Source organism: Lytechinus variegatus, chromosome 8 (assembly GCF_018143015.1).
Source record: "Lytechinus variegatus isolate NC3 chromosome 8, Lvar_3.0, whole genome shotgun sequence".
Lineage (NCBI taxonomy): Eukaryota > Metazoa > Echinodermata > Echinoidea > Temnopleuroida > Toxopneustidae > Lytechinus > Lytechinus variegatus.
Genome location: NC_054747.1, coordinates 39,865,766 through 39,878,101, shown reverse-complemented (window position 1 = coordinate 39,878,101; position 12,336 = coordinate 39,865,766). Strand labels below are relative to the sequence as shown.

At 34.8% G+C, this 12,336-nt stretch overlaps 1 protein-coding gene across 1 annotated transcript; it reads right to left on the bottom strand.

The window, feature by feature from the left end:
* Positions 1–6,068: 6,068 nt before the first annotated feature.
* On the bottom strand, positions 6,069–12,336 carry LOC121419485 (dnaJ homolog subfamily C member 24-like). The gene is made up of 5 exons (XM_041613938.1): positions 12,239–12,336; positions 10,670–10,827; positions 9,691–9,817; positions 7,719–7,784; positions 6,069–6,622 (listed from the first exon to the last, which is right to left on the bottom strand). The coding sequence occupies exons 2-5, from the start codon at positions 10,769–10,771 to the stop codon at positions 6,450–6,452; spliced, it is 468 nt and encodes a 155-aa protein (XP_041469872.1). The 5' UTR covers positions 10,772–10,827; positions 12,239–12,336; the 3' UTR covers positions 6,069–6,449.

The following is a 12,336-nucleotide window of genomic DNA, read 5'->3' as shown; positions in this document are numbered from 1 at the left end:
GAGGGGAGCTTTTTCCATTCGTTGATGCATCTCTTTGATAAAGAGCGGTGTGAGGAGACTTGCTTCTTTGTAATTTTGTATTTTTGTGATGTCATAGGGGAGCAGCTCCTTAAAAAAAAATTAAAAGAATGAAAGTGATTTTATTTGTGGGGTGTCTATAGCATCAGACACATCAATGCATGTACCCACTTCTATGCGCAAAAAAACCCCGTGGAATTCTTGAAATGTATATTATATGATAGGCAAGCTGCTCTCATATGATTCATCAACAAAAAAAAAAACAGTCAATTTCATAACTCGTATTCTTTGAGGGATGTTCATCCGACCTTCACTGTCACAAATATTCTCTAATTTTTCTGTTTTTATTAAAATAAACTTATCAAACAGGGCGAACTTCCCCTTTCATGCTAGAACTCTAGCCTGAACTTTACGATCAACTGCTTTCTGAAGGAGCACTCATCATTTCTTTGTTTTTTTTAATCGGGTCTGTGCTCATGAGTAACAAAGTGCCATTTGTTTCTGTTTTTCACTTCTACCTGTAAATCTGCTTGAAATATTCACGATGAAAAGATACGTTTATGAAATGCACAGATGCAACATCAAGAAATAATTATTAGAAATATCTATTATACGACTAACTACCCCTGGCTTCTACATGAAAAATTAACAAATGCAATTTTCTGATAGTTTTTCATGCAAAAGCCAGTGGAGGAAACATTTCTATGTATATATCATAGAGTAATAAATTGTATTGAAAATTATGTGCTTAGAATATTTGCACATAGTTATGATAAATGTGTGTTTAGAAAGAATGATAGTTTATTTTGCACATACTAAAGATAACTCTGACTTGGAGCGATGTGCATTTTATAAATCTTCATCTAGTGTAAATACATGTATAACAAATTATATGCAACAAAATATGAATTTTATTTTACTAGGAACATGAACGTGTCTATGTATATAAACTATTCCTGTTGTACTTATCACTTACGTATTGTCATATTGTTTTAATAACGTGTATGAAGGAGACGAAGTGAGTGACTTCACCGTTTTTTATTGTCCGTTTTTGAAGTCATTGTGTAAAGTGTACAGCTGTGTATTTGGTGTACATATGTAAAGTTCTATGTTTTTGTTTGTTGTTTTGATATCATGAAAATGTGAATTTTATTCAATAAAACTCAAAGAGGAGTTTGAGTATTTATTACAGAATTCTTTCTGTTGACTGATTTGATTAGTATTTTGTATGTACGTGTAGTTGGCTGTTCAAACCCTTTACTCGAGTAAAGGGTCTGAATTGCATCCTACCCATGCCTTGTGTACTGAAGGCCCTCTCGCTCATGTGCTAGTCTTTGCGTGGAGACACACTTGTTGATCAAAGTTTCAATCAGGGTCTGTGCCTGCAGACTATTTTGTATGCCAGACAGACTGGGTGGGTATATTGCACCGATGACACATTTGCTCCGTTCTTACTATCTTAATAGTTACACGTACGATTGTTATCAAGTTTTTGGTTCAGAATAATGTAAACTGATATGGGATTACGGTTTAAAGAGAAATTCCAGTAGTTGCAGTAAACGCTGATTTCATGAGAAAGTCTGTAAAACCAGGCTTAATTGTCAGAATATCATCGAGGATCTAGATCTGGTACAGTTACATAAACTGAACTTTGTGAAATCTTAAAATCTACGCTGAAAAACGTTCACACTGAAGATCACCAACACAGATAGGCACACGTGGGACAGTGTATTATTATTGCTGGAATAAAGACCCGACGGAAGTGACCGAATCCGCGCTTATTTTGCTTATTTCTCAGCAATTATACAATTTCTCCCAGAATCCTTTGGCACATATTTTTTATTCATACAAACAGACACTTGGGTGGTCATTATATTAGATTCTGTAAAAAGTCATTTTGAGATCGTTACCAGAACTGGAATTTATCTTTAGTGTTGGAGGGAAGGTTTTATGTTTAGCTTAACATGCAGATTTTCCATTGAGGTAATTGTCGCTGGAGCAAATGTCATGGAGCCTGATACACCATGGGTTTTCAGAGAATTTGAGTAGGATTGTGTGGGTTAGAAATGGGTGAGGAAGGAGAGACAGATGAGGCAAAGGTGGGAAAGAGAAAGGAGAGAGATAGGATGGCAGGAGAGGGTGATAGAAATAGCAAAAGAGAGAGATGGGAAGTAGGTACAAGCTACAATTAAGGAAGTTACAAATTGATGCATAGGTTTGAGATTTGAGCGCTGGTGGGCGTTTCATAAAGCTGTTCACAAGTTAAGAGCGACTAAAAACTGGTGAACCATTTTTGATGCGCTAAATAATCATCAATGAACATTGAATGGTGAACATCATTTACCACAAGGGAAGATCACTAGACGTTCTTAAACTCACTCTTAACTTGAACAGCTCAGTGCTACTTGGAGTCGCATTTAAATTCCCAGTTATATGCGGTATATAATGCATTGCTCAGATCATGAAAGTGCAATTCTGTGCATCCATCAAAGTCACACTTGACTCTATGAATCACCCCCCATCCCTTTTTTCAATATTGACATTAAATGTTGGTCCTAAATAAATAAATCAGATTGCTACACGTCTGTTAAACTCAAACACACACACGGGAGGGGACAAAATGAGAGGGGGGGAGGGGAGAATAACAGAATTGTGACAGCGAGAGAGGAAGGTTATATAAATGATTCCAAAACATACCATATTTACAAATTAACAAGAATCATATCTGTCCATTGCAGCACTGCCCTAGCTTGGTCTTCATAAAAGCAGAAAAGTTAGGTTTCATAAAAATCCATTAAAGGGGAATGAAACCTTTGGAACAAATAGGCTTGTGTAAAAACAGAAAAATCAAAGAATAAGAATAAAGAAAGTTTGAGAAAAATCGGACAAATAATGAGAAAGTTATGAGCATTTGAATATTGCAATCACTAATGCTATGGAGATCCTCCCATTGGCAATGCGACAAGGATGTGTGATGTCACTGATGAACAACTTTCCCTTTGGTGGACTATAAAATACCCTCAAAATGTCTCTTTTTGCTTTTTCTTATGATACAAACTCTTTATCCATGATGTATTCTTAAAAAATATGCATTACATGCCCTCATGTAGACAGAACACATGATTTATGGATAGATGTGATAAAAGAGGCAATTCTAGTGAAATATATACTAAAGTAATAGGGAGAGTTGTTCACAAGTGACATCACACATCTTTGTCGCATTGCCAATTTGCTATCTCTATAGCATTAGTGATCGCAATATTCAAATGCTCATAACTTTCTCATTATTTGTCTGATTTTTCTCAAACTTTCGTTGATCTGTTTCTTTGATTTTTTGTTTTCACACAAGCCATCTTGCTCCAGTGGTTTCATTCTCCTTTAAGGAAAAGATTATTCAAAATATTAAAGTTCTAAATTTGTGAATTCATATATGCGAGCAGCTTCCCTGTACACATGTATCATGTAATATCAATCCCATAAAACCCCTTTTTAAAATTGATTATGAAGAATACAACTATTTTGCTTATAAAAGACAATTTGAAGTGATGATGTATCCACAACACATGAATATATGAAATCAATTCTTTTTTTGGGGAGCTAATATCACACGTCATATAACGCACTGATTTGTATCATGCAAAAACTGTGCAAATCTTCTGTGCTGAAAGAGCTCTTGAAATGCTTGAAAAACAAAATTAAAAGGGAAAGGAATAAATACAGTTAATTTAACAAAAAGATAGCATATATGAAATAAAAATAAAAACTTTGACTTTTTTTCTATCTGACACTTTTTCATTGAGCATTCACCAATATTTTTCTCTATTTTTTCTGCTTAAATATTAAAACCAACTTATCATAATCAGGGCGAACTTCCCTTGTAATAAATGAACAAAGATGAAAAAGCTTTGCAAAAACTGTATGTGCAAATGCACATGATTCTAAGAATGACCCAAGTCCATGGGAGATCATTGTCATTATTACTATTCATTTATTAGACATAATTAAATATATAAGGAACATACACAAGAAGTAGTATATATGTAGAGCCACATGGATGCAGGGAAAGGAAAGAGATTAAATAACTAATACCTGAGGGTCTCCCTTTTCAATCTATGTGACTTTACAGTCATTTTGACTATATAAAAAAGATACATTTACAATTTGTCAAATGGATGCAATGTAATGGCAATACATGCCTAGATTATAAATATGATTTTAAATATTTGTAAGGCGTTTCATACAGATGTTTCCGAGGGTTCAATTTTCAACTAACATTTACCTGGACTTCTGTATTCAATAAATGAATAAATTGCCAAATCTCAAATTGAATTGATTGAATTGATAACTTATCCCCTGACGGGAAATTTGCCTTTCACTTGTGCATTACAAATGCAAAATAATGCTTACAAAAAAAATGAAGTTGACAAATGAGATGACAAATATAAATAAGTCTACAAGACAGCACGAATAATAAAGTTGATTTAAACATAGGGTTTATATGGTCAATGTCTTGTAACAGTAATTATATTATAATCAAATTATAATTTTAATTAAATTCAAAAGAAAAAAGAAAACAGAATGAAACAAAGATGTGCATCTCCATAATAGAACAACCCACAAGCGATATACAGAGTGGAGATACTTGAACATTGAAGGATAGATTTTCAGCAAGGTCTTAAATTGATCAAGAGAGATGGCATTGTGGATATGTTGGTCATTTATTCAACTGTTATTTTTCATAATGAAGGTTACATATTAAAAGTTGCATCATATGAATGAAGACGATCTAAACTTGCTATTTATGCAATATGATTACCAGAGATGTAGACAAGGCCTGCCTCAACGCCAAGTTTTGCTAGTCTTGACCCCGGCCTTGGCCAAAGTCATGTGTACAAAGTATATCATGGACCCTCAGAATCATCTAAAGGCTTTGTCCATGAGATTCATTGTCCTCATATCAAGATGGAAAGGAGTTGAAGGAAACCATAACCCAAGAAGAAAAACAAGCTTATTGGAAAGAGTAGAATGAGAGGAACAATTTCAAACAAGTTTCATCAAAATTGGTTGTGAAGTAAGCAAGTTATGGACGTTTAAAAAGTCTTGTTGCACTTTCTATGGGATCCTCAAATTGGCAAACATGCTTCAAAATGGCTGATTTTGTGGGCAACTCTCCATTTGTTTTGTAAACATTTTTCAGATTTTCCCCATTATCTTTCAAATTGCATCTTGCCTCCTTCTGGGCATAAAATATGTCGTAGGAAAATATAAGTCACACCACATATGTCAAGGTCAGAAGGAAATGATGTGAAATATGTAAAATTAAAGGGGAAAATCTAAAAATTTGTGTACAAAACAAATGGAAGGTTGTCAACAAAATCAGCCATTTTGAAGCATGTTTGCCAATTTGAGGACACCCATAAGTACAACAAGAACTTTTAAACGTCCATACCTTGCTTATTCCACAACCTATTTTGATGGAAACTTGTTTGAAATTATTCCTCATGTTTTACTCTTTCCAATAAGATTGCTTCTCTCCTTGGGTTTTGGTTTCCTCTAACAGATGGCTATCCTGAACTGGTCCCTGCAGCATGTAGGTGATTCCATAGTCTTGTGCTGACCATAGAGGAGGACATTTCACCTGCACGGCTCTTGGAAAGGTACTGAACAAGCCAGGCTGATGATGATGAATGAGTATTACGGACTTGATAACGTTGAATAAGAATGTTATCAATGTAGTCCGGACCTCTGTGACTGAGTGACTTGTAGACTAGCAGCAAAATTCTGAAGGCTATCCTCTGTCTCACAGGCAAGCAATGGAGCTGCAATCGGAGAGGTTCTGTGCAAGTCCTAATTGGAGCAGAGAAGATAAGTGTCGTGGTGCAGCGATTCTGACTCTCTCCTCGGAATCAGAATCACGTGTTCGAATCCCATAATGGCAGAGCTACCAAGTCTCACGCATTATGCGTGAGACTCAAGCATTTTGGACTCTTGTTCATCCCCTCAAATCTCTGTCTCACCCAACTATCACAGCCTATCCCCATATACATTGTACACAATGTCTGTGATCTCACTCAGATTCACAGAAAATCTCACGCATAGCTGGTCTTTGAACTTGGCATCTCTGCAATGGCCCGGCGTCCTTTGGTAAGGCGTCAATCCACACTTTGCCACTCTCCACCCAGGTGTTCAATGGGTTAACCGTAGGATGCAAAAGCCTATGTAGTATGCCTAGCAATCAAGTCTCGGAACTCTTGTTGGAATGCTCCCCTAGGGAGTGGAGAAAGTGCAGACACTGTATGTCGGCACGTCGGAATCCGATGACCGGGATAAAAATATATCTGTAAAGCGCTTAGAGGCTTCTTCCTGATATATTAAAGTGCTATATAAAGTGGATTAATATTATTATTCTGGAGTCTCCGAAGTTTGGAATATCATCTCTTTGTCACATCCTTCTGCACCGACTCATCGAGTTCTTCTTCTACCACTACCTCGATACACAGAGAGCAATTAGAACAGTTGACAAGCCTTGATCCCTCCGATGCATCATCCTCACTCAGGATATACTCCCCTCCACATCGGCATTGGTGGCTGTAGGTCAGGTCATCTGATGGGAAAGGTCAAAGGTTACAGAGAAGGTCACAAGTTAGATATTGAAAGAAATATTCATATTATATGGCTCAAAATGGGATATTAGATTGAATTATTCCATGAGTTAAGAGAATACTGCATGAGTCGTAAGAGGAGTGTATTATTGGCTCTAACAGGTGGAATATTTCTGATTCCCATGACGAAAAGCCATTCAATATACACCTGTAATCATTTTTTTTTTGAAGATCATTAGGCCTATAACAAATTGTTACATTGCCCTCATAATATTACCTTTAATGCTGCACTGTAAAAAGAACATAATGCAGGGATGATTCATTCATGTGGCCCATGTGGTCAAACATGTCAAAACACATGTTAAAGTGCTTTTTTAAGCCATAAAATTTGAGCAAATTCTCTCCCCAAATCTGATATTTTCTCACTAAAATATTGCATTTGTATATTTTGGAAAAAAAGACCCCTAAAATTAATGGGATACCGGTATCATGCTTATTTTGCTAATTTCTCAGCAATTACACAATTTCTTGCATAATTCTTTGGCACATATTTTTTCATAAAAACATACAGAAACTTGGGTGGTCATTTGATTGGATTGTGTATGAACTCATTTTGAAATACGCTACTCAACAAAAAGATAATTTCCATGTTCCGAAAGGGACATTTTCTTCTTCTTTAAATTCACTAGCTTTAGTCGGTATAAAAAAAATGGAATCAACTCCCAACTTCCCTAAAAGATTGCTCAACTATATCCTGTTTTAAAAAAATGTGTAGGGCCTGTGTAATGGAAAATCTTTAAAATTACCAGGGTTTGGGTGTGTGCATGTTTATATATTTGCATTTATATCTGCTGATAAGCTTTGCGTTTTGTTAGTTTTTTCTTTCTAATTGTAAATTTTGTCAATGCTATTATTTTGGGGGCCATTCTCTACAAGCAGTTTGCTTTTTAAGGTCCTAGCCATATTTTGTACCATTTATTACATAATTATGTACTCTGTATGATTTGTACATACATATTTTTATGGTTGAATAAAATTGAATTGAAAATCATTAGCACACTTAGCATTGATCTTTAATTAATACAGTATAATACCCACCTTCGTTCCAAGACATGTCATCTAGATTGATCTCATCATTAACCAAAGTATTAGTCAACTGGGTGGCTGTAAAAAGTACAACAGAGAAAATATACAGGTTCATCAATCACACAAGGTCCATTTAAATCTATTCACAACATACAATTACAATGGTCTGAAACATTAATGGTACATGAAAAGATGCTCCAGGCTGAAAATATTCATATCTAAAAATACATGTATACTAAAATTCACAGAGCAAAATACTGAAAATTTCATCAAAATGGGATGAAAAATAATAAAGTTGTTGAATTGTCAATATTTGCATTTATTCTGGTGAAACAGTTCTTGGCAGGTCTTCATGAATATTCAGTTAGGTGGGCTTTCTTTAATCACAAATTTTGACAGATAAAGAAGGTCAATGTAAGTAACAAATTTGAAGCTCCATTGACATTGTAAAGAAAAAAAAATCATGTATCATCCACAACAAGTTTTAGATACTGATAATGAATACAAACTATAAATGCCTTAGGTTATCTTCAAGGTTGAGCATCAAAGCACTACAACACTCATGTCTATCACCTTCAAGGCTTAATTCATTTTAAAATTTTGCTTAATTTTACGAAACAGGTTTATATGTAGGGGAAGGCGGGGTAAGTTGTGACAGTTTTTGCTTTTTGCATGCTAGAATTGATATGATTAATAGTCTTGTTGAAATAAGTACCTTGCCTTGAAATTTAATTCTTCTGAAATATTTTCCACCTATATATAACTTTCTATCCCCACACTGAAAGTCATTGTGACCTTTGAAAAAAAACGATGTCAAATGGCTCAACTTGCCCCATATATGGGGTAAGTTTGAGCCACCTTCTGGGGTAAGGTGAGCCACAAAAACTATGTCCAAAATGTATGAGGGGAGAACCAGCATGTAATTTTTTTGTTTAAAGTCTTTTCACTTGCTAATTCTCTATAAATACTAACTTCCTTTAAAAGGAAAAGAGCAGTCATGTAAATTTGCTCCTTTCAGTCTGCATTTCAATCGATTTTTATGGTTTGTTTGTTTTTAAGATACATTACCATAGGAATTACCATGGCTCAACTTGCCCCATGCTGTTTGGCTCAACTTACCCCAGTCCGAACTTAGTGCGATAATTTTGTATCCACACATTTATTATGCATCCATCATATAAAAGACTATGACAAGAATGAAGATCCATACCTGGACTAATAATGTTATTATCATGTATTTATTATATTTAAAGACGTGTGTGTGAATAAAGCACTTTATCTATTTCACACTCTTTTTTACTTTTTTGGCTGAAATTCATACTTTTCCCTCTAAAAAACTTTTTGTTTCAGAGTTGGAAACAATGTGGTGGGGTTAGGGGTTATGCTATTGGTCATCAATACATATGACACCACCACAATGTCTGACTCATTCATTATTGGCCTGGGGCTGGTGGCTCAACTTGCCCCTATGCTCAACTTACCCCGCCTTCCCCTACATCCTGGCTGGTACGCAAATGAGGAGACTATGTTGTCATCCACTCACTATTTCTTTTGTATTTCATTTTATATGAAATATTCTAATTTTCTCCTCATTGTCAAGTGATACAACGATTAATTCATCCCTGAACATGTGGAATTAGCACTGTTTAATACTATATGGTTCGGTCAAGTTAGTCCTTATTGTGAAATCTATACAAAATGAAATATTGTAATTCAAACAATAAAGAAACAAAAGAAATAGTGAGTGATGGACATAATTGACTTACTCACCTCGTTGTGCATATCACTGTTTTGTGAAAAATAAGTGAAACCTTAAAATGTCATAGCTTTCTTATTTACATCCGATTTTGATGAAATTTTCAGCACTATGCTGGTTTGATTTTTCTCTATTTATTCAAGACAGCATTTTTCTAGGGTGGACTTGACCTTTAAAAAGCCAAGGTGTGAGCCAGGCTTTAGTAGTGAAATGGTGTTTGGTGTTTACCTCTTTGTCTGGTGTCATACTGGTGTCTAAGATTTGAGTCACTGAGGATCTTCCAAGCTTTATCTAATCTCTGGAACTCTAAATGACAGCCTTCCCTCTCATCTTCACTCACTTTATCTGGATGATACTGATTCAGAGACACCAACAGAAAAGATGTTTTAATGAAATAATATTTAGATTTCAAATTCTAATCATGAATTTCATAATTAACTACAAAAGGAAACTCATCATCATTCACAATCGTCAACTGTTGTTAACATCATCTTCATCAATATAATTTGCATAGAATAGACACTTTATCACCATCAATACCATCATCATCTTCATCATCATCAATATTATCACCTTCACCTTCTTTATTATTATTATTATTATTTTATTTGGCACTTAATTCAAAAGAAAACATGTACAATGCAAGATTGAGAAATATTACAAAAATGCAAATAGTGTTTAGACCTTTTCTCACCCAACCAGGTAGCCTGGGTAGGGAATAGGTCAACTTAATGGCCATGGCCCACAGGCCTTCCCTCCCACACCCGATTGAGTGAAAAAAGATCATTACATATAATAGGGTTACAAAATATAAAACAGGTAGGTTGCACAAGAAAAGGAATCAACTTAAATTTAACATAACCATAGAAAACCAGGAGGAACAAGTATTTGATTAAAATAATTAATCTTCTTCCTTCTCTTCTTTCACTATCACCATAACCATCATAATCATGATAATCATCACTATTATCATCATCACGGTCATCATCAATGACAAAATTTCATCCTCACTACCACCACCATCATTATCATCATCATTATCATAATCATCACCATGATCATCACCATCACCACCTCCACCACCATGATCAATATCATCACAACCATCATCACCATCATCATCATCATCATCATGATCACCACCACAACCACCTTTTTCATCATCACTTTCCCTGCATTCATTTGAGAGCTTTGAATTTTTGTTTACCTTTAGAACGAGTCTCCTGTAACTAGCTTTCAATTCTTCATACGAGGCTGACGTGGACGATTCCAAAATGGTGTATAAATCTTGATCCACTGTTTCTTGCATTCTCTATCCCTTTGTTTTTTTCCATCAATGTTTTTTCTCTCATCTGCAGAGCTTTCCTTCAAATGATTAAAACAATAACAAAACCAATTAAGATTGTATTAATTACCAAGAGGTTCTCCAACAAATTTCGACAGAAAATTTTTTGACAGAAAATTAAACATGTTAATTTAAATGTAATGTATGTTTGTGGCATTCAATCCAATTTTTTGACAGAAAATTAAAAATGTTAATTTAAATGTAATGTATGTTTGTGGCATTCAATCCAATTTCACTTTGTTCTGTGCATCTCCCAGCTTTTGAACTTTTTTAATTGTTTTGTAAAAACAGTTTTATCATTTTTGTAATAACTCGCAATATTTCTCTTTTTGATATAGACCAAAAGATTCGGTCTCTGTTAAAATAGTTGTTCCGCTGAACTCTGTTGGCTCCACTCACCAATTACGAAATTCTAAATCAATCTGTACAGGGACTCAATGACCATATGTTTATGTAATATTCCAGGTAAGTGGGTGTTGCACGACAGCCAAAGCAATTTTTTTTTCTCTTTTAAGTTTATTTTTGCCTGTTTTGGTGCATTTTAGGCCTAAACAGAATAATCTCTATTATAGTCCAGTTTTTTTAGATATGTTTATGAAATAAAGACAAAAATGGATGAGCCCCTTCTAGGGGATTTTTGCATTGTTAACCCCTAATTGGCGGCTGCACAAGCGCGAGCCATCTGTGTACTCTTGTGAGGTGAAAGAAAAAATGTTTAAAACCTCCTCAAAACAGACGGCTACCAGCTGTCTACTTTTTCCATTTTTACCGGCTAGTAAAAAATAATCAGTTGTAAATTGACAATTAGTATACCCAGTTGTTGTGTGTCCGGACAGGTTAAGTGCTCGGACGAGCAATTTTAGAAAGTCATTTGAAAAAAGTTTCATCAATTTGTAGTACAAAATGTAGGAAATATTATAAAGAACAAATAGAAGATGATTACAACTATTGAATTCATATTTTTAGGGTAATCCAAAGACAAAACAGCTTCAAAAATATAAAGTGTCTGGACACCCGATCCCCATCCTACTAGTGTTTATTCAGTTGAAATATTTTCAATTAAACCTATTATATTTTCAAGTTCAACATTTTAAACAAGAAAATCTTCATCAGGTGTTCATACACATGTTATGGTTTTAACTTGATATAGATCTGGTATGCAATTTCATAATAGCAATAATTTCAACAAAAATAATAAGAAAGATTCTTCTAACAAACAAAATCTCCGATTTCAAAACAGTGAAACATAAGACATCTGCGACATCACTGAGATTCGCATTTACGTGTACAGCCAACGAAACATCAGTTTTATACGTGTACAGCGCGGTCGTATGCGACTCGTTAGTACGGAAGCAACTTGAATTTGTTAATTTCCATGCAGAAAATCCTGTAATTTCAATCAATGATGCTCAAAAAAGTATGAATACACACCTGTAAATATATCGTTAAGAACATGCGTCTACCACTAAAAACAAAATTAGATGGGCCGATCCTTACGACCGATCCTAGCGTTAACGATGGATGTTGCA